Source organism: Tenrec ecaudatus, chromosome 3 (genome assembly GCF_050624435.1).
Source record: "Tenrec ecaudatus isolate mTenEca1 chromosome 3, mTenEca1.hap1, whole genome shotgun sequence".
In the NCBI taxonomy this organism is placed as follows: domain Eukaryota; kingdom Metazoa; phylum Chordata; class Mammalia; order Afrosoricida; family Tenrecidae; genus Tenrec; species Tenrec ecaudatus.
The window spans coordinates 135,905,352-135,928,534 of NC_134532.1; the positions used below are offsets into that span (position 1 = coordinate 135,905,352).

The 23,183-nt window shown below is 45.3% G+C and overlaps 1 protein-coding gene and 1 non-coding gene across 3 annotated transcripts in view; one reads left to right on the plus strand and one right to left on the minus strand.

The window, feature by feature from the left end:
- Nucleotides 1-23,183, minus strand: part of AFF1 (ALF transcription elongation factor 1) — a 280,369-nt gene that overhangs the window by 252,860 nt on the left and 4,326 nt on the right. For both annotated transcript variants that reach the window (XM_075544047.1, XM_075544046.1), the window contains exon 2: nucleotides 4,166-4,239. In XM_075544047.1, coding sequence (XP_075400162.1) covers nucleotides 4,166-4,203 — 38 coding nt within the window. In that variant the 5' untranslated portion in view covers nucleotides 4,204-4,239. The remainder of the gene's footprint in view (nucleotides 1-4,165; nucleotides 4,240-23,183) is intronic.
- LOC142443979 (U6 spliceosomal RNA) lies at nucleotides 3,618-3,724 on the plus strand. Its single transcript, XR_012783676.1, has one exon. It is a non-coding gene; the product is annotated as a U6 spliceosomal RNA (small nuclear RNA).

Consider the following 23,183-nt stretch of genomic DNA (forward strand, 5'->3'; position numbering starts at 1 on the left):
AGATCACAGCTTGAAGACCTCATTTGGAGGCACACTGGAGGCTAGATACACTCTCTCCCTAAATGACATTCCTGTTGACAAGCCACATGGAGACACACTGATGGAGCTAGAGCCCTGGAGCTGGAGGGGCCATGTGGAGACCCAGAACAGTGCTGAGATGCTTCCACCACCACTGCGTTCTCAAGACTTTCTACCCACTTGCCTGTGATCTTCCTGCATTTGGTGTCATTGCATGTGCTGTATGAGTCTGAAGAGGAATTTAGAGAATTGGTATCAGACATATGGGCTAATATAGGACTATGGACTTGATCTTTACTGGGCTGGATGTTTTCTTAATATACAATTACTCTTTGATATAAAGTTCCCTATTACACACACACATACACACACACACGAGTGTGCATGAATTTGTTTCTCCAGTCACTGGAACAAGAGAGTCCAACAACAGACCCAAGGGTGTGATGTTAAGTTAAACATTAACATTCGAATAAACAGAGTGAGAAAAGGTTTATCATTTAATAAATGATGTTGACACAATTGGCTACCCTTTTTCTTTTTTTGAAGGAAAAAAAAAGACTAACACTTTTTAAATGTACTTATTATAACAGATGTTGACTAAACAAATTTTACCTGGAAATGCATTACAGATGGCTCAGAGAACTGAAAAGTCAGAGATCCACAGCTGGGTTGGGAATTAAGCAGCTCTCCTATATGATGAATTGGATGCTGTGAGAATTCGAGAGACCTGGGAAGGAAGTATCCCTGCTTCTTCAACCTGTTTCTTCCATCAGAGGACTTGCTAACCACAAGATGGGCAGTTAAAATTCACCAGCTCCACAGAGAAGACCCCAGTGGTCTATGTTTCTAAAGATTACAGCCTAGAGACCCTAATGGGGGCAGCTCTATTCTGCCATGTATGGTCACTAATAAAAAACAACAACAAAAACCCAACCTACAGTCATCAAGTTAATTTAGACTCCTCATGACTCTATGGAGCAAGGGTCGGCAAACTTTTAAGACATAAGAGCCAATCCTGTCCCTCACAGTTTATAAGACTTTGCAGAGACATACATATATTTCTACAAACCAATGAAATCACCGTAATCTGAATAATATCCTTTAAAATGTTTCAATTGTACTTCAGAATCACATGTACACACTCAAAGAGGGGCATATAGCTAGCGAGCCTCAGTTTGCCAACCCCTGCCCTAGAGGGTTTCTGAGGCTTTGTAAATTGTTACAGGAGCAGACCTCCATCATTCTCCTATGGAGTGACTGGTGGGTTTGAATCACCGACCCTACAGTTTGCAAGTCCCTTGCTTTCCCCGACAGCACCAGCCAGGGCGATGAGCTCCTCAAGAAGAGGAACTGATCCCATGACACCCAACAACAGCTCTGGGACAAACCAGCCACGTGGACATCGACAGGAGGCTGCCAGGCCTGGTCTGGCTGACCGGCACACTGAGGGGAAACCACTATCTTGGCACATCTGAAGAGAACTGCTGGCATGCCAGTTGCTAGGTTCCGCATTAGAAGTTCAGGCCTGGTCTGGCTGATCAGCCGCAGTGACTGATTACTGAAGGGTTGGCGAGTGAACTGTCCTCAGACCGAGACAGCTGTCAAGACAAGGCTGGTTGTCTGCTTCTGAAAACTCCCTTCCTGAAAACGTAGCAAGCTCAGTTCTGTTTGGACACATGCGGGGTTGCTATGCGTTGGAAAGCACTGCTGTCATTGAGTTGACGCTCATTCATTGCGACCCTGTAGGACAGGGGCAATCTGCCCCTGTGAGTTTCCAAGACTGCATCTCTCTCTCTCTCTCTCTATTTAATAAACCATGTTATTGGGGGCTCTTAGTAGAAAGACCTATCTTTCTCCCTTGGAGTGGCTGATGGTTTCGAACTGCTGCCCTTCAAGTTAGCAGCCTAACAAGTAACCCTGAACCTGCCAGGGCTGGCCTGAGTTGGTATTGGTGGGGGGGTTGGGGGAGAGGGTGGGGGCGGTGCGCGACACTGTGAAGTAGCTGAGGGGCAAGGCAGGCTCACGTTTGTAACAGATGCGGCACCGGCTTCTCTTGTGTGGTCCAGCTCATGGAGGAGTCCGCACCTTATAAAAACTGTGGTCAAAACCAGCTGCTGGAACAGTAAATTGATACGCAACTATAGACCCAGCGGCTTTCCATTCCATCTGAGCCTTGTCACAAAGCAAGGCAAGCCCCAAACAAAAGCTAAGTCCACTGCCACTGAGTGAGTTTTAATTCTTAGCAAGCCTACAGGACAGGATGGAACTGCCCTGATGGGTTTCCAAGTCTGTAACTCTACACGCATAGAAAGCCTCATCTTTACTCCCCAGGAGATGGTTTTGAACTGTTGATCTTGTGGTGAGCAACCTAATATATTATCCACTGAGCCAAGTCTTCACAACACAAGCCTAGGGTTACTAAACCTTAAATACATTCAAGAGAGGATGGAAATTTAGACTTTATTTTAAGAATATCGCAGATCAGTTTTTTCCCGGACACCAAAAAGAACCAAACAAAATCCATCTGGTGACAAATTCTCATTTAAATGCAAAAACAAAAAAATACCCCAAGAACAAAAGCAGTAACCCACACAAACAGAAGCCAAAATGCACATCATCTTCACAAGCTTAGAGTAAGAAAGCCTTTTCCAAACACTATCAAAGAGTCTGAAGGACAAGATTTTTAACTACATAAACATTTTAAACTTATGTGAGGCTGAACATCATGAACAAACGTACAGACAACTGAAACTGATGACCGCCCCCTCCCCATGCCTACTCCCTTTCCTGGGCTCTGGCACAAGGATGCTTACTGCTGCCTGGGTCACATGCTTTGAGTCAGAACCAACTCTCTGGCCGTGGGTTTGACTTTTGTGGCTTGAGTCACATGCTGTCCTCCTGGTGAGACGCATGTACCAAGTTAACAACAGCCTCACCAGGACCTCCTGGGAATGAAGCAGGGTTTCCTGAGTCAACCAGAGAAGTAGAAGGAGTGGGAAGGATCGTCCCAAATTACATCCACCATCATTGCCTGATGACTGCACAGGTGAGACAATTCACATCCACATGTCTCAGACTTCAGTGTGTTGTTGAATCGCAGAGAGTATAGATAAAACTGAGTTGCTGTGTTACGGGAAAAAAATTCCTCCTGGATGTCAAATAAGCTATTCTTAAAAGTTGCTTCTGAATCTTAATACGCTCCTCTCAGTCAAGTCTAAGCATTTAGTAATGTTCAAGACGGCATGGGAATGTGCCAAGTTGGAGGAGAGGTGAAAAGAGGTAAAAAAAAACCAAACAATTAAGAAAGAGGTCCCAGCCTAAGTGGCTTGCACCCCCATAGTGGTTTAGCAGAGGCTGAATTCTATTCACTGTCCCCCAGATCAGTGCAAAATGGGCCAGTGCTTTTCACACAGAGTTAGGATGCTAATCTCTAACGTCCTCCACCTTTTGAAAGGCACGAGTTAAGGGGCGCAGTGATGACTAGGTTTAAAGGAATTACGGAGTCCTCTAGCAGGTTTGACTTCTTGTAGTACGAATCAGCACTTTCAAACACTTTCCCGGGCCAGCGAGTTCACAAGTTGTAAAAAATAACCCGACTTGCGCTTGCTTCGGCGGCACGTATACTAAAATTGGAACAATACAGAGAAGATTAGCATGGCCCCTGCGCAAGGATGACATGCAAATTCGTGAAGCGTTCCATAGTTTTCTGCCCTGGAATTAGGCGAAAGAGCGGTAGTTCAAGAAGGATTTGGGAAGACCAAGTCACAGTCCGTTTTTAAAACAATGGGGGACAGCTACGCCCACACTGGCTCCGAGAAGACACTGAGCACCTTTGTTTTTCTTTTTCCTATTTAAAGGAATGTGGGGGGAAGTATTAAAGGATAAAAAACATTTATTAATTCACATTTGGATTGCATTTGTGATCAAAATAAATGCCTAGTAGCATACATAGAAACATGTCTAGGTGCTTAGAAGATGAAGGACCAAAGGACAGATAGCAGTGAAATGTGGCCACCATTTCCGTGTGTGCTGTTATTCAAACAATAAAAACTCCTGGAACTTGCAAAAATAACCCGACTTATTCTTTGAAAAGTTGATGCTGACATTAAATATGGCCACATCTTTGAATCACAGATTCTACTCTTACCTGTTGCTACTGCTGTTGACTCTTTCGGTAAATGCCATTGCTGTCGATCAGTGGGACGCGGCAAGTCTGTTCATCTGAAAGAAAAATAGCAGCTCATGAGCAGCAGGTGTAAGTGAATTTATAGGGGTGACATCTGTGGTTGTCGTAGGCCGGCAAGTAAATTCTGACTCCTACAGCCCCGTGGGACAGAGCAGAGCTGGCCCCTGGGCTTTGCAGGCCGCCATCTTCACAGGGACAGGCAAAGACGAGGCTGTCTGCCCCTGCAAAGATGTACAGCCTCCGACACTTTCCAAAGGGGCGCTCCTGCCCTGCCCTACAGTTGCAGAGAGTCAGAACTGACCTGGTGACAGCGACTGCTGTGGCTGTGAGACGCCATCAGTGGGTCCCCACTCACCCCAACGCAATGCACAACAGAAAGCAACACTGCTTTGTCCTGCGCCATCCTCACAATGAGCCCTAGGCTTGAACCCATTGTGGCAAGCTTCATCTGTACAGGAGCAGACCAGTAGGTCTTCTGCTTGGGCAGCCACTGGTGGGGTTGAGTTGCGGAACTTTTGGTGAGCAGCCAAGTGCTTCGCCAGTGCACCACCAGGGCTGCTTTGACTGAACTTTGAGAAACCTTATTGGCGACAGAATTCAAAGTTCTCATTTGAATTAGAAAGAGCTCTGGTGGCTAGTAGGCAACACACAGAGCTGCTAACCATGAGGTCGGCAGTTCAATCCCATCAGAGGCTGCATGGCAGAGAGAAGAGGTTTTCTTCTGGTAAAAATAAGTGGCAGTCTCAGAACCCGACAGGGGCAGCATTCCGCTGTCCCAGAGGGTCACTGGGTGTCAGAAAAGATTCAGCGGCAATAAGAGTTGTGTGGCATTAGAAGATGGGTCTTCGCCGTCTCCCACGTTACAGGAACAAACAGGCTTGCATATGTCAAAGGTCAAAAGCACTTTTAATTTTGAGGCAGCTACTCAAAATCATTCCATCCAAGTAACAGGGTTCCCAAGCTTGCCATGAGGAGCAAGCAGCATTTCCCTGAGTCTCTTCTGGGCCACTCACCCAGTTAAGCCCTTTGAAAAATGGCATGGCACGCAAACATTAGTGCAAAGTGGCAAAGTAACCAATAACACCCCATTTTACAGAGAAGAAAAACAAACCGAGGCTCGGTTTTAAGCAATAATGGCTTTCGGTCACAGGCTGTGTCAGTATCCGCACGAATATCAAGTGGCAGACAGCAAACAAGACTAAGTATGCAAAAGGAAGGAAGTCAGTGGATCCTCACATAAGAATTCAACACTTGGGTTAAAGGGGTGGTGGTGGATGGTGTTGAAAAGATCACAATTTTAAGTGCTTACTTTCACTTACCACAGGTGTTCAGTATACACACACATTAAAAAAAAACAACCCAAAAAAACCTTTTGAGTATCTTCTAAAAACCGAGCTGGATTTAAAATTTTAAAGTTATCCAATCTGAGCAGAAGGCCTGGGAACTATTATTTATATCTGTAGAAGTAGCCTGTCTGTATATATGTATATATGTATATATGTGTATATATATATATATATATATATATATATATATATATATATATATGCTATGTCTCAGAATCGACTATATGCATGGGGATGGGGGCACTTTCTGGTTTTGCATATGTTTGTAAATTGACTGTACTTACTGCAAGTGGAGGCGGAATCCTGGTTGGCCTTTAGGATAAGCACTGGGCTGTTCACCTCAAGGTCAGCAGTTCACAGCCACTATCCACTCTATGGGAGAAAGATGTTGTCCTCTCCATTAAAGATTTACAGCCTTAGGAGTGCTAACTATGGGGCAGTTCTACTCCGTCCTATAGGGCCACTATGAGCCACATTCAGGTCCACAGCTTGTGGGTTTGGTTTTCTGATGCCCCAACTGGTTTTCAGTAGTTTCTTTTTCCTTTTTTTGTTTTGTTTTTCATACATCCTTTCAAATTAAAAAGTGTCACTAAATTATCTTAGTACACATTTAACAAAATGATACAAGTGGAAACATTAAGTAAGTGATAGTTCTAACTTACCTGCCATGCCTAAGAGGCTTAAAGGGTTACCGTTTGGGCCAAGGCTGAAACAATGAATACAGTCCTTTATCTCCAAATCCTGATAAGGCCTTTTATTTCCCTTTCTGGGAATAAAACTGGCTAACTTGCTGACAACTATGTTTCCATACTTGAGGGGAACCCTCCCCCCACCCACCCAGTGGCACCAGGAATCCTTACATTTCTATACTAGTAGGTACTTGTCTCTATCTCCTCCTGCAAGGGACTGCCTACAACCTTGATGTTGCAGATTCTCTTTAAATGCTCCCTCACAGAGCTCTGAAGAAGCACTGGTGCTAAAAGCTTAAGCACCTCCAGCTTCTAAGCAAGAGACCACTCAGTGACCCTGTCAAGATTCCCAACCAAACTCACTGCCATTGCCTTGATTTTGACTCAGGGTGACTCAGAAACGGTAGGGTTTCAGAGATTGTAAATCCTCAGCAGAGCAGGGAGCCCCATCTTTATCCCAGGAGCAGGTGGTGAGTTTGGTCTGTAGACTTTGCCACTAACAGGCCAATGCTTGTCTGACAGTACCTCAAGGGATCCCGGTGAACATCAAGTGGATGCCAACTGACTCAGAGTGACCCTACAGAGCAGGGTAGAACTGTTCCTTGAGTTTTCTGTGACTGTAACTCTTCATGGGAGTAGAGAGCCCCAAAGCTGGTGGTTTTAAACGGTTGTCCCTGCAATTAGCAGCCCAAACTTGTAACCACTGGGCCACCAGGGCTCCTGAAATTGTAGCCTAGGAAATCCAATAGGATAATGCCGTTCTGTCACGCAGGGTCATTAAGAGTCACAAATCAGCTCAAGGGAACAAAGCCAAATTAACCCCCCCAAGAATCAAGTTGATTTTAACTCAAAGTAATTCTATAGGACACACTAGAACTGCTCCTTAGAGGTTTCTGGGATGATCCATCATCATAGGAATAGACAACCTCCTTTTTCTCCTATGGAGGAGACTGATGGGTTTGAACCAGTCGCCTTAAAGTGAGCTGTCCAGTGCTTAATCCAATGTGTCATGAAGACTCCTCAACAACACAGCACAGCAGTCGGTTTTTCCATGTCAAACATGCTTTGGAGACAGACGCTCCTCCAACTAGTGGCCTTTGGCAATTCCCTAAAGTCTCCGACACAGTACCGCACGCCCCTCCCTCTCCTTGCTCACCAGAACCCTGTCTCTTTCACTCCCCCCCCCCTTCCATATTTCTCTCTCCTCACTCTCTCTGCAGTGCTGGCATACACTAAGCCATTAGCATCATTCTTCACAACCCTGCTGTGGGGTTCTCTGAACATCCCCCGGTGGCAGTCCCTACAGAACCATTCAGTAAAGATGCTCGACTAACCAAGGAGCAGTGTCCAGCTCTAGGGCTGGACTGGCAGGGAGGGTAAGAGCCATGAGGGAGGGGGAAGGCTGGGCTGTTGAGGAGCACCAACCTGGGAGGGCGACCCTGAGCTGACAGGTTTCTTTATTCATTCATGTTGCCAACAAATACTTCCTAAGCACCTGGCTCATCAAGTGACCCACTAGGACTGAATCGAACTTCTCCTTCAAGTTTCCAAGGTTGTAACTCTTTCTAGAAACAAACAACTTCATTGTTCTCTTTTGGAGTGGCTGGTAGGTTTGGGTATCCAATCTAACAGGTAACAATCCAATGCCTATGATAGGATCAGGTATCAGGTATCAAAGAACATATCATATGTTTGTGAAATCATATCATTGTGAATGAGGGGGAGTGTGGAGTGGGGATATCCCCTTACAGAACGGTTGCCGGGAGGAGACGAGGTGCGGGGCAGCAATGATGAAACATACAACTTTCCTCTAGTTCTTAAATGCTTCCTCCTCCCACCCCCACTATCATGATCCCAATTCTACCTTACAAACCAGGCTAGGCCAGAGGATGTACACTGGTACAGATAGGAACTGGAAACACAGGGAATCCAGGAGAGATAAACCCTTCAGGACAAATAAGAGTAGAGATACTAGGAAAGTAAGGGGAAAGTGGGGGAGACATGAGGAACCAATCACAAGGATGTACATATATAACCCCTTCCATGGGGGACAGACAATAGAAAAGTGAATGAAGGGAGGCATCGGTCAGTGTAAGACATGAAAAAAATGATATATTATCAAGGGTTCATGAGGGAAGAAGGATGCGGGAAGGAGGGAAAAAATGAGGAACTGATACCAAGGGCTCAAGTAGAAAGAAAAATGTTTTGAGAATGATGATGGCAACAAATGTACAAATGTGCTTGACACCATGGATGGATGGGTAGAATGTGATAAAGAGTTGTACGAGCCCATAATAAAATGATTGTTTAAAAAAAAACAACAATCCAATGCCTAGTCACATGGTCACCAGAGCCCAAATGCTATAAATGCTGAGACTAAAACACTGAAGCAATCTCTGACAAATCTGTCTTGGAAGAAGTATAGCCGACTGCTCCTTAAGAAGCAAGGGTGACGAGACTTCATCTCTCATTCTTTGGACATGTTGCCAGGAAAGACCAGTCCCTGGAGAAGGACAGCATGCGTAGTAAGGTGGCGGGGCAGTAAACAGGGGAAAGGCCCTCGACAAGACAGACTGACACAGTGGCTTCAACAAAGGACTCAAACATGAGATTAACTGTGAGACGGTGCAGGACCCGGCGGTGTTTCATTCTGCTGCTGAGTCAGAATGACTCCACGGCACCAAACACACCATCACGGAGCGTGTACGCTATGCGAGCAAACAATGAAGGAGGCCCATGCACAGTGTCTCATGCTGGGCTGTTAACTGCAAGGTCAGCAGTTTGAGATTAGTAGCCGATTCTCAGATGATGAGACTGTCTGCCCCTGGAAAGGCGTTACAGCTTCAGAAACCCACGGGACAGTTCCAGCAGTTCCGACAGGGCTCCTACAAGTCGGACTCAGTGCCACGGCCGTGAGTTTGGTTCTGAAATAGAAGGTCATCCCTGGGTGGGTTTGAACCACCGAGAGGTGCCTTGAAAGCAGGTCTGGCGATTCACTTCTGAAAAGTGTATCTGTGAAAACCAAACTTAGCAGTTCTACTCAATGTCTGGAGACCAGAATTGGAGCTCAGCTCACTTGATAGCAACTAAGTAAAGCAGAGTGAACAAGACGACAGAAGGTGGGGAGTTGCAATTTTATAAAGGGTGGTCAAAGAAGACCTCACAGGAATAGGACATCTGATTAAAGACTTTGAGTATCTGAGGAGCAAGTCATGTATGTCTGTGTAGTCCAGACCCTCAAAAAACCACACTCACTGACATCAAGCTAATTCTAACTCATAGCGACAGAACAGGATAAACCTGCCTCTGTGGGTTTCCGGGACCAGAACTCTTTATGGGAGTAGAAAGCCTCATCTTTCTCCCAAGGAGCAGCTGGTGGATTCAAACTGCCCACCATGTGGTTAGCAGGCCAAGATATAATACTGCACTACCAGGGCTCCTTTGGAGAAGGACCTTGGTTGCGGTAAATCCTAGACTGGAGTACACCAAATGCCTGTGTCTCATTCACAGCTCAGGAGCAACATGGGTTGTACAAGCTTTCACCAAAAACCCAGTAACATACTATATATAAACCAGGCTCCTGTGAGCCGCATGATCCCTTTGGATAAGGTCACCTCTATTAGTCCCAGTGCTCCTCTCTGAAAAATGGGCAGCATCCCCTATGGTACAGAGTTAGAGAAGACAGGATCATGTCATCTCACCCATGGGCCTAGTGCAGAGCCGCATCATTGACACCAATACAGAGCAGCCCTTGTTGTTTGAGTCAGCAGGTTCTGTATCACATTTTTGTAAGCAAAAGGACCGGCTTCATGTTGGATTGCACACACCCACGTCTACTGAAGCAATCCTTCTGAAGAACTTCCACTTTCTTGGGATCCAAATTTGTTCTCAAATCAAACTGTTGCGTGTCTGCCCCCTTTCTCTGTCACCATCCAGTTGGATGTTCAAGGTTCAGCTGCACAGTAACCCACGGCCGTGGACAAGGACCCGGCTGAGGGAGGAGGAATGGATGTGGACACTGCTTTACAAGAGGCGTGGAGGAGCCCGTCCAGGAGGGTCTGGGGCATGAAATGTGCCGTGCTACCAAAGCCTCACCTTTTTCATCAGTGAAGCACAGCTTCCTAGGGTTGATACTGGCTCAAGCGAAAGGATGTTTATAATATTTTAGCACAATTCCCGGCTCATGGAAAACCAAAACTAAACCCATGGCCACCGAGGCTGTTCCAGCTCGGAATAGCTCCACGTGTCACGGAGTGAACGGCTCCGTAGAGTTTTTCTTAGTTGTGATCCTTAATCTCGTGGATTGAGTAGCTAAGCACTTGTCTGAGAAGTTGCTGATGCTCCCACGAGGTACCTTGGGAGACAGGCCTGTCAATACCCTTCTGAGAGGTCACAGCCTTAACACCCCCACCCCCGGGCCCATTCCTCTGTGCTCACACAGGGTCACTGTGAATGAGAACTGACTGGGTAACAACAGTGTCCAATTTTACTTAAAGGCCTTTCTTCCACAGACTGGTTGGGTGAGTTCACGCCACCAACATTTGTAGTTCAGCACAAACTGTTTAGCTCATCTATGGCCTTTGTCTCATGGAAAACAGTGAATGGTCAAGTAGTGATTCTAATGATTCCTGACAACCAAAGCCACATGTTGGAGGGAAACCTCATGTTTGAGGGAAGCTTGTAAACAGGACAGATGGCGAGGTAAGTCTCAAAGCCCCATGACCATGGCCTAGTCTCAAGAGGACACTCTATAGAGGCCAGAGGACTCGTGGGCTGGTCAGTGTCTGCTCCACTCTATTTCTCCTTTTCCCCACACAGATTCTCAGGTGATATGTTTTGTGGTCCCAGGCAATGTGTCAGAGGGGAGTCAGAGGTCATCCACTCTGCTTTAGTCTGAATTCTTCAGGATCTTCACCTGCAAGATCTAATCTCCCAGGACCTCCTACCTGCTCTGATAAGCTAAGGTCCTCCCGACTTCTCCAAGGCCATCCACACCCCCAATCCTCAAGCAAACCACACTTCCTGCCATCAAGTTGACTATGACTCCCAGAGACCCTATAGGACAAGGTAGAATTGCTTCTGTGGGTTGCCCTGAGGCTGTAAATCTTGATGGGAGCAGAAAGCCTCAACATTCTCTCTCAGAGAGGCGGGTGGATTCAAACTGCTGACCTTGCAGTTGGCAGCCCAGAGAGTAACCTAGGATACCACCAGGAGCCCCAAACTTAGAGATCAATAATGGAACACCAAGCCCTCAGTTATCTCTTCCATACCTCTGAGCTTTATTGGCTCCCTCTCATCATTCAGTTCTCAACTCAGTAACAGATTCCCAGAGGCACCTCTCTTGATTATCCCCAACCAACGGAGTGCTGGTAACTCCCAAACCCAACCCCATCCACACCCAAGCCAACTCTCTCTTCCATTATGCTCTGCATGGGCTTGGAATACGTTCAGCTTAAGTAAAAGAATGGTTTGTAGTGACACGAGTGTATGAAAACAGGAAATGAGAAAAGAAATGAGCCATCCCATAAACATTAAAAACAGTAACAAAAAACTGGAGAACAGAACAGTCCAACTTTCATTTGATTCCGAACCACATGCTCTTAACTGACACTAATCTCTCAAGGTTCCTAGGTATTTGGTTGATATCTATTTACTAAATACAGTGGAGCCCTGATGGCATAGTGGTTACACATTGGTCTGTGATCCGCAAGGTCAACAGTTCAAAACCATCAGCCTCTCCTAGGGAGAAAGACAGGGTTCTCTATGCATGCAAACTGTTACGACCTCAGAAACTCACAGTTCTGCCCTGTCTTATAGGGTCGCAATGAGTTGGCATCGCCTCGATCACCTTGCGTTTTTTAATTTTATTTTTCTCTTTTTAGTCTCTGTCCCCAATCATGTTAATTTGTTTTAAATAAAGCATGTCTCCATATATGTAAATATAAATTTTAAAAAGGAAATTGCTATCATATGAAAATAATTACAATTTATAATTTACCAAGGGTTCGTGAGGGTGAGAGGGTGGGGGAGGGAGGAAAAAATGAGGACCTGATCCCAAGGGCTCAAGTAGAAAAACATGTTTTGAAAAGGATGACGGCAACATCTGTACAATGTGCTTGGCACAGCGGATGTGTGGATTGTGATAAGAGACTTAAGAGCCCTAATAAAATGATTTTAAAAGGAAGTTGCTTTCAATTGAGAACAACAACAGGGTTAAGCAGAATCATAAAGCAGCTATTTCTGTCTCATCCTGGGTGAACCCACAGGTTTCATATTTTCCCAGCACTGTCTCTAAGGGGAGGTGTCCTGGTGGTGTAGTGGTTGCATGTTAGGCTGTGATCCTAATGGTCAGCTGTTTGAAACCACCAGCAGCTCTGAGGGAGAAAGATGGGGATTTCTACTCCCATAAACAGCTACAGTCTTGGAAACACATAGGGGGGTCACTATGGGGCATCACTGACTCGATGAAAGCGAGTGTCTAAGAAATAGAGAGAATTCTTAGCCAGTTTCTTTTTCAACAGAAGTGATTTATTTTACATAGTCCACATTTAATTGGAAACAATAATAAATTAGTGGATGGTTCCTCGGAAAGAAAGGGCAAGCCATACTTGCAATATTACCCGCACACAATCACCATGTGAAAACTCGCGCATTTTGTTCTGTGAGGTTTAGGAAAAGGCCAACAATATGGGGAGATGCCTTCTCGTTGTCATCTCAAATGCATGTAAGTGCTGGACATTGAATAAAGAAGACCGGAGAAGAATTGATGCATTTGAATCATGGTTCTAGCCAAGAATATGCAAAGCATCATGGACTGCCAAAAGGACAAACAGATCTGTCGTGGAAAAGCACTACCAGAATGCTCTTTAGAGGCCAGGATGGTGAGACTTCATCTCACATTCTTTGGACACGCTATCTGGAGAGGCTTGTCCCTGGAGAAGGACATCCTACTTGGTGAAAGAGGGGGAAGTGAAAAAGAGGAAGGGCCTCGACAAGATGGACTGACCTATTGGCTACAGCAACAGGCTCAAGCAGAGGAACAACTGGGGGATGGTGCAGGACTGCGTGGTGTTTTAGTCTGTAGTACATCAGATCACTGAGTCAGAATCGACTTGATGGCATCTAACAATACAATTCCTATCTCAGCAAGCCCACTGACAGGCACAGGGTTCATTTTTGGTCGCTTGCAGTTTTGTTTTGTTTTGTTTTGTTTTTTCCCTAGTTAGGAGGAGTCTAGATGTTTGCACACAATTAATAGCGTCCCTCCCCCGACCCAAGTAAATCAACCAAATAATGTAAAAGACAAATGAGGCTTACTGTATTTACTCGAATATAAGGCTACCTGAGTATAAGCTGAGTTACCTAATTATTACCTGGGAAACCAGAAAAACTGATTGACTCGAGTATAAGCCCAGGGTGGGAAATGCGGGATGTGAATTAATACAGAGACCAGAGGGGAGAGACGGAGCGCAGCCACAGACACATCCTTACCAGTTCAGCTGCCGGCGTAAGTGAATCACTACAGGTGCTTCTGTGAATTGGAGCCATCCACATCATAGGACGGCTCTGATTGGTTAGATGTGAGTAAACAGACATTCAAAGCCCTGCACTGTCAGCGGGGCTTTGAATGAACAGCAGAGGAATGGCAATCACTCGCGAGATGTTACACATCACTAGGGTACCAATGACCCGTGTATAAGCCGAACCCCCGTTTTTCAGCACATTTTTTGTGTGCTGAAAAACTCAGTTCATACACGAGTATATATGGTACATTTCTTCTACAGAAAGACTAGAACACCCCATAATTTATTTCAAAGGACAGAATTAAATCTGCAGCCCTCTGGGAGAGGGACATATCTGATGGGATCACATGGGAGCAGTTGAAGGGGGAGGAAGAGAGAGTGGAGCACATCCTGGCCCACCAGGCCGTGAGGAGGATGTTCCCAATTAGAGCAGCCAGTCCACAGAGAAGACCACATGGCCAGCCCCACTATGAGACATGACGCCCCTCACTGACCCATAGCCTACAAGGGACAACACCAGAAACACAGTGTGGGAATTGTGCCGGACATGATCCCACTGCACTGAGGCAAAACATTAAGGGGGTGCAACAGAACAGCAAGGGAATGGAGCGGCGAGGTCCCCAGGGAATGCTGAAGGTGGACTTTGGGGTCAGGGTGTAGTGCCCCAACAGACTGGACTAGAAAAATACTCTTAAAGGCCAACAAACAATCCTTGAACTAACTGCAAGCTTTTCTTTCTTGTATTTGTTTTGTTTTTTTTTTGTCATTGGTTTTTTGTTGTTGCTTTGTTGTGTATTGTTGCTTGATTTTGCTCTGTCTTGTTTTTGTCCATGCTATTATCATCGCAGATCTGTCTAAATAAGATAGGCTAGATGAACAATCTGGAGGAGAAAACAATGGGACCAATAGTTCTGGAGGGACATGGGAGAAGGGGAGGTGGGAGGAAAGGTAATGGTGTTAACAAACCCAGGGACAAGGGAACTAGTGATCTATATTGGTGGTGAGGAAGGTGTGGGAGGTCTGGTAGGGCATGATCAATGGTATGCCATCCAGAGGAATTGCTGAAACCCAGTGGGTACTGAGCATGATAGTGAGACAGGAGGAAAGTCAAAGGAAATAGAGTAAAGAGCTGAGAGGCAAAGGGCATTTATAGAGGTCTAGATAAAGATATGTACACATGCAAATATATTTATATATGAGGATGGGGAAATAGATCTATGTGCATATATTTATAGGTTTAGTATTTAGGTAGCAGAAAGACATTGGGCCTCTACTCAATGCCTCAATGCAAAAATACTTTCTTCTGTTAAATTGGCATTCTATGATGCTCACCTTCCCGACACAATCGCTGAAGACAAAGAGGGTAAATAAGCAAATATGGTGAAGAAAGCTGATGGTGCCTGGCTATCAAAAGATATAGCATCTGGTGTCTTAAAGGCTTGAAGGTAAACAAGTGGCCGTCTAGCTCAGAAGCAACAAAGCCCACATGGAAGAAGCACACCAGCCTGTGTGAACATGAGGTGCCGAAGGGATCAGTTATCAGGCATCAAAGAACAAAAAATCATATCATTGTGTGCTCAACTCCATGATAGGATCACTGAAGACAAATGGGTGAATAAGCAAATGTGGCCAAAAAAGCTGATGATGCCCGGCTATAAGATGTAGAATCTGGGGGGGAAGGGAGACTCCGGATAGGGCAAGATATGACAAAATAACGATGTATAAATTACCAAGGGCATATGAGGGAGGGGGGGATGGGGAGGGAGGGGGGGAAAAAAAGGAGGACCTGATGCAAGGGGCTTAAGTGGAGAGCAAATGCCTTGAGAATGATTGGGGCAGGGAATGTATGGATGTGCTTTATACAATTGATGTATGTATATGTATGGATTGTGGTAAGAGTTGTATGAGTCCCTAATAAAATGTAAAAGAAGAAAAAAAAAAGATATAGAATCTGGGGTCTTAAAGGCTAGAAGATAAACAAGCGGCCATCTAGCCCAGCGGCAACAAAGCCCCCATGGAAGAAGTATACCAGCCTGTGTGATCACGAGGTGTCAAAGGGATCAGGTGTCAGGCATCATCAGAACAAAAAATCTTACCATAATGAATGAGGTGTGGAGTGTGGAGTGGAGGCCCAAAGCCCATTTGTAGGCCACTTGGACATTATCTTACAGAAGGATCTTGGGGAGGGTACCAGGCAGACAGGGTGTGATGTAGCAATGATGAAAAATACAGCTTTCCTCTAGGTTCTAAATGCTTCCTCCCCTGCCCCACCCAACTATCATGAAACCAATTCGACCTTGAAAGTCTGGCTTGACCAGAGGATGTACACTGTTACAGATATGAACTGGAAACACAGGGAATCCAGGGTGGATGATTCCTTCAGGATCAGTGATATGAGTGGCTATACTGGGAGGGTAGAGAAAGGGTAGGTTGGAAAGGGGGAATCGATTACAAGGATCTACATGTGACCTCCTCCCTGGGGGATGGACAACAGAAAAGTGGGTGAAGGGAGATGTTGGACAGGGAAAGATATGACAAAATAATAATTTATAAATTATCAAGTGTTCATGGCGGGGGGGAGCGGGGAGGGAGAGGAAAATGAGGACCTGATGCCAGGGGCTTAATTGGAAAGGAAATGCTTTGAGAATAATGAAGGCAATGAATGTACAAATGTGATTTACACAATTGACGTATGTATGGATTGTGATAAGAGTTGTATGAGCCCCCAATAAAATGATTAAAAAAGAAAGACTAGAACGACTGCTGGTGTCATTTTAGCTGTGTGTCTGTCCTGTCGATGTCAGCAGGAACTCCAGCTCACTCCACTCTGTCATGTGTACTGGATGGTCCTGATGCTTTAAATATGCGTAATATGTTTATTGTCATTATGAATTTCATACCCAAAACAAACTCACTCCCATCACATCCATTCTGACTCACAGCGACTCCATAGAGCAGTGTGAACTGCCCTTGTGGGTTTCTGGGACTGTAATCCTTTAACAGGTGTAGACAGCTCCAGCTTTGTCCTGAGGAGCACCTGGAAGGGTTTGGAACTGCAGTCCAATGTGTTAGAACTAACCCCCTACGCCCCACCCCAGGGCTCCGGGCAGGGCACTCCCAGGTCAAGAGCAGCACTGCACTTGCCCCATGCCTCTTTGCAGCTGTAGGCCTGGGAGCTCATGACACAGCCTGCAGCAGCAGTTTTCTGCAAGAAGGACATTTACAAGCACCAGTGCAGACACAGGAGTCACCGTTGGGGTCCAAGTCAAGTGAAGCGAGAGGTGAGGGGGTCAGAAGGCAAGTGCCCAGAAGGTTTCTAGGCAGGTACATGGAGCCCCCCGCTGGCTAATTATAACTTTCCCTCCCAACAATGGAGGTGGGAGAACTCAATCCTCTTCAGCATGTGTGTAGCTCTACTTACACAATACTCCAAGCATTTGCCAGTAAATTTTACCTTCAATCTTCTTAACTACTTAATAAGAGAAGTGCTACAGTAATAATTAACACTATTTTACAGAGGGAAAATCTGAGGGACAGGAAAGCAATGGGGGACAGTTCTCCCCATGTCCCAAGTCACCTAAGTGGAGGCACCAAGTGGCTCTCCGTCTCAGGACTATCTTCCAGGATGTTTGCCTACGTCATTAGTGCCTGTCTCTGGAGCAACACCACAGCTGCTGCTAGTTGCTGGGGAGTGGACTCTGATCCATGGTGACCTCACATGTGCAAAGTGCAGCTGTCCCACGGGGTTTGAAAGGATGTGGCCCTGGAGAGATGCAGATTGGTTACTAAACCTGTTTTCTGAGGTGCTTTTGTGTGGCTTTAAACCGCCAACCTTTCAGCTCGTAGCTGCGAACAGAGCCATGTGTGCCACCCAGGAAGCCTCTGTCTGGAGCAATACTCCCCACACCAAACTCACTGCTCACGGAGCTGTGCCAACTCAGAGAGATTGCATAGACCAGGAGAGAGACCACCTACCCCTCATGTTCCCAAGGCTATCAATCTCTATGCAAGTGGACCACCACCTCTTTCTCTTGAGCAGAGCTGGTGGCTTTGAATTGACGGCCCCTCCTTTATCACACTAACGTGAACCACTGCATCATAAGGCTACTTTCCCCAAAACAACACAGTAGGTACAGTTACCATTCATGTGGGCTATGAACTGCAGTCAGCAGTTCAAAACCACCAGCTGCTCCCTGGGAGAAAGATGGGGCTTTTCTACACCTGTAAAGAGTAGAAGAGTTACAGTCTTGGAAACCCACAGGGACAGTTCTACCCTGTCTCACAGGGCTGCTCTGAGTTGGCATGGACTTGATGGCAGTGAGTTTGGTTTTTGGCTTTTATAATCAAAATGAGGCCTTCATTCTCCTTTCTCAAGAGCTCTGGTGTCTCTGGGTTACGCGTTGGGCTGCTAACTGCAAAGTCAGCCGTTCAAAACCACAGGCCTTGCTGTGGGAGAGAGATGAGACTTTCTGCTTCCATGAAGATCCACAGCCTCAAACCCACAAGGCAGTTCTACCGTCTTAGAGGGTTGGTAGACATTGGAGTCTGACATGCTGTCAGGAGAGACCAGTCCCTGGAGAAGGACATCATGCGTGGTAAAGAGGAGGAGCAGTGGAGGAGAGGAAGGTCCCTCAAGGAGACGGATTGACACGGTGGCTACAACAATGGGCTCAGAGATAGGAACAATTGTGCGGATGGTGAGGGACAGGGCAGTGTTTTGCTCTGTTGTGCACAGGATCGGGCTGAATCAGAACTGACTGGATGACACCTAACTGCCACAATATGAGTTGGAGCCAACTTGATGAATGAGTAAATGAGTGTACGCATTCTTTTTTCTGAGTTATGAAGAACTCTGGTGGTACTATAGGTTAGGCACTGAACCTCAGGGTTGGTGGTTCAAACCTACCAGCCACTCTGTCAAATAGGGTGCAATTACAAAATGCCTCACAATTTTGGGGGAAAAGGATAGGTAATTCGCTCAAGGCCGAACAATCAGTAGGTGGCATGTGCAAGATCCAAATCTACGTGTGTAGTCCCATCCAAGGTGCCGTGCTCTCAGATGAACTGCTGAACTGCCGTGCTTCTCTGTGTGTCACTCCGGAGCCACCAGGATCCCCCCAACGGTTGTCAGAAGTGAAGGCTCTCCGGCTCTACTCCAGCTGGACTGAATCAGCAGCTCTGCGGTAAGCCCCACCTCAGTGTTGAAAAGAACACCCTCCCCTTCCCCCACCCCCCGGGAGCGGGTGAGGGACACTATACAGTGGAGCACCACTGCCATGCCTACACTGGATCTGCAAATTTGACAAAAAGAAAATGTATGGGTGCACTCTGATAAGTATATGGTAAGATATGCTCCTTAAAAGGCTACAAACTGAGTGTTCATAAACTGAAAAATAATTGTAAGGCACTAAGAGTGCCATGTCCCAAGGCCGTGTATGAATTTTTTTTTAAGGGAATGGTTTTTACCTAGTGCAAATCAACATGTTCACTTACTAGGTCTAACATTTTCCTTTCCCCAAACCTCAAACTCACTCCCATCGAGTCAATGCAGATTCATAGCGACCTATGCAACGGGAGAGCACACCTTCTGTAAGTTCCCGAGACTGCAATTCTCTGCAGGAGTAAAAAGTCTAGTCTTTCTCTCTCAGAGGTGCTGGTGGTTTCACACTGCTGACCTTGCCGTTAGCAGCCCACTGCATAAGCACTATGCCACCAGAACTCCTAGCATGTTTCTGTAGTGGCAAAAATATGTGTGTCCAGAATATACATATATGTGTCTAGAATACTAAATATACATGTCCAGAATACGAAATAAAAGACTTGCTGTTTTCATTCTTATATTGCACAGAAAGAATTACTTAGCCAAACAGAAACACTATTTATACTTTAGAGTCAAACTGTAATTCTTGAAAAACAGGAAACCACATATCAACAGAGCCAACACAGTGTACCATAGCAGAAAGAGCACCAGGCTTTGAGTCACAAGTCAAGTCACCAACTTCTTCTAGTCAATTTCCTATTTTAAAATGGAAAATGAACTCCAACTTGAGAGTGGCAATTAGGCTTAAATGATCGGTCCTGCTGTAGTGGGTTCACAGCTGGGTGCTCCGTCAAAGCAAGCTCCACCTGTCCTCACACTTTCTCTTTCTTAATCACAGCTCTGATCAGTTTCCCTAATGCAGACAATGCTGGTGCTACTGTGTCGTGCTAATGTGAGTCATTGTTACATTAGTGATCATTGATTCCAACAGGCTCCCCTTGTCACAATAATCTCAGCCTTTGAGCAGGAAAAACGCAGCCTAGTAAGAAACCCTTAGTCATGTTTAAAATGGGCCAGATAATTTAAGAAAGTCAGCTGATTGTGTTCCTCTGGAGAATACTCCTGACAGAGCTCTGTCCGAGGGCAGAAGACAGAAACTCCTATTAGTCACTCTGATGGCCTCAGAGCCTAATGGTGTCAGCCTGCAACAATCTACTGTGTCTGCAGGAGCAAGTGATCAGAAATAAAGGATGTCTACCTGCAAACCACCACGTGTTTTACATTTATTTCCTCTCTGTGGGAAAAAGTTTCACACGCGGATTACAGGGCTCATGTGATCTATTTCAATAAAATCTGAGCAAAATAATTAAATAAATAAAAAAAATCTGAGCTTCCACTCAGTAAAGGGTATATAAACTTCTACAGCAGCCCTGGTGGTGCAGTGGGTATGCATTGGGTTACTACCAACAAGGTCAGCAGTTCAAAACCACCAACCACTCCTCTGGAGAAAGACAAGGCTTTCTATTCCCATATAGATTTACAGTCATTCCCTGAGTCTGTGTCTCTCTCTCTCTCTCTCTCTCTCTCTCTCTCTCTCTCTCTCTCTCTCTCTCTCTCTCTCTCTCTCTCTCTCTGAGTCAAAACACAAAGGGAGCGAAACAGAGCAGCAAAGGGAGCAAAGCAATGAAGTCCCCGAAGAATCCGGAAAAATGACTCGGGGGCAGGGCTCGTTACCTCATTAGATCTGATCAGAAAACATTCATAAGGGTTAGCAGACAGCCCTGGAATTATTTATAGGCTAGCCCCCCTCCCCCCATATCTATCTATAAAAGATAGACAGGACTGTTTGCAATCTTGAGGAGAAAACAATGGGGCCAACAGTTCTGGGGGGACATGGGAGAGGAAGGTGGGTGAAAGAGAGTGGGAAGCCAACAACCAGGGACAAGGAAACAACAAGAGATATAAAATCGATGGCGAGGAGGGTGTTGAATGCCTGGTAGGGGTTGATCAAGTCCAATGTAGCCAAGAGGAATTACTGAGAGGCAAATGAAGGTGGAACATGATGGTGGGACAAGAGGAAAGTACAATGAAATAGAGGAAAGAGCAAGGAGACAAAAGACATTTGTAGAAGTATAAATATAGGCATGCATACATGTAAATATATTACTATACAATGATAGTGATATAGGTCTATGTACATAGGTCAAGTAGTAAGGTAGCAGACCGCCATAGGCCTCTACTCAAGTCCTCCCTTAACACAAGAATACTTTGTCCTAATAACCTGTCATTCTGTGATGCTCACCTTCCTGACATGATTGCTGAAGTCAAAATGGGTGCATAAGCCAAGGTGATGAAGAAAGCTGATGGTGCCCAGCTATTAAAAGATATAGCACCTGGAGTCTTAAAGGCTTGAAGTTAAACAAGTGGCCATCTAGCAGGAAAGCAACAAAGTTCACATGGAAGAAACACACCAGTCTGTGTGATAATGAGGCATCAATGGGATCAGGTATCAGGCATCAAAGACCCAGAACAAAGAATCAAACAAGGGGGTCGGAGTAGAGACCCAAAGCCCATTTATAGGCAATTGGACATCCCTTCACAGAGGGGTCACAAGGAAGGGACGAGTTTATCCAGGGTGCAGTATAGCTCTAATGAAACACACAACATTCCTAGTTCTTTAATGCTTCCTCGCCCCTCCCCCACTATCATGACCCCAGTTCTACCTTAAAAATCCAGCTAGATTGGAGCATGTACACTCCTACTGTTAAGAGCCCGCAACACATGGAATCCAGGACAGAAACAGTAAGGGGAGTAGCAATACCATGAGGGTAGGAGGAAGGTTGGGGCGGGAAAACAGTGGGAGGAACCGATTGCAATGATCAACATATAGCCCACCCCCACCCCGAGGAGGATGAACAATGGAAACATAGGTGAAGGAAGATAGTGGACGGTGTAAGATATGAAAATAATAATAATCAAGGGTTCAGGAGAGAGGGTCGGTGGGCGAGAGAGGGGGGAAAATGAGGATCTGCTACCAAGGGTTCAAGTAGAAAGAAAATGTTTTGAGAATGATGATGGCAACCAATGTACAAATGTGCTTGAAACAATAGATGGATGTATGGATTGTGATAAGAGTTGTACGAGCCCCCAATAAAATGACGTTTTTTTAAAAAAGAAAATAATTTAATTATAATTTATCAAGGGTTTACAAGGGTAGGAGAGTGGTTGACGGAGGGAAAAAGAAGAGCTGATACCAAGGGCTCAAGTAGGAAGAACATGTTTTGAAAATGATGATGCCAAAAAAAACCAATAAAGAAAAAAGAAAATGATGTGGCAACATATATATAAATCTACTTGATAAAATCAGTGTGAGAGCCCCCAATAAAATGATTTATAAAATAAATAAAATGATTTACAGTGTTGAAAACGCACAGGGGCAGTTCTAGGCTGTCCTATGGGGTGGCTCTGGTAGGGTTTGGCTTGATGGCAGTGGATTTTGTTCTTTGGTGTATGCCAGAAAGCAACACAGAGGCTGTTAGAAAACCATTCTCAAGTAAGCCTCATTGGAGCAGACAAACCATAGTAGAATTTAAAATTTAGAGAGGAACGTGGAATTCCTTTGCAAAATGGCGATTCTTTGTGTTAAATTCCGTTCCTTGACTTATTCTCTCTAAACTACTGTTTCTCCGGGAAAGTTCGTCAGTCATCTAAAGCTTTTGACGTGGAGGACCTTTGGGCCTCCAACTTCACAGACAGTCCTGAAGTAGTAAATGAGTTCAAGTTAGAGGAGAGCTTTCCGTCATGGAGCAAATACGAAAAAAGTCTCAGTTATGCCTCCAAACCTTGAAGAAACAGTAACAGAAGATATTGTCCCCTTGCATCTATTTATTCCAAGTACTTACTTTAAATTAGCTACTAATACGTGCTAAGCATGAGACTATCTTGAACTTTTCAGATTTTAACATTCAACTAACTTCACAGAAGAATTGCAGAGATGATCATGAAACACCTCCACCTGCTTTACATAAATAATAAAAATACGCACATATACATATAAATACATTATATGGCTTGCCTCTTTTCCAAGCTTTATATTTCCAACCAAATTTAAAAAAATACTGAATTTTTTGGTAAAAGTTTCTACCAACAAGAGGTTCCCAC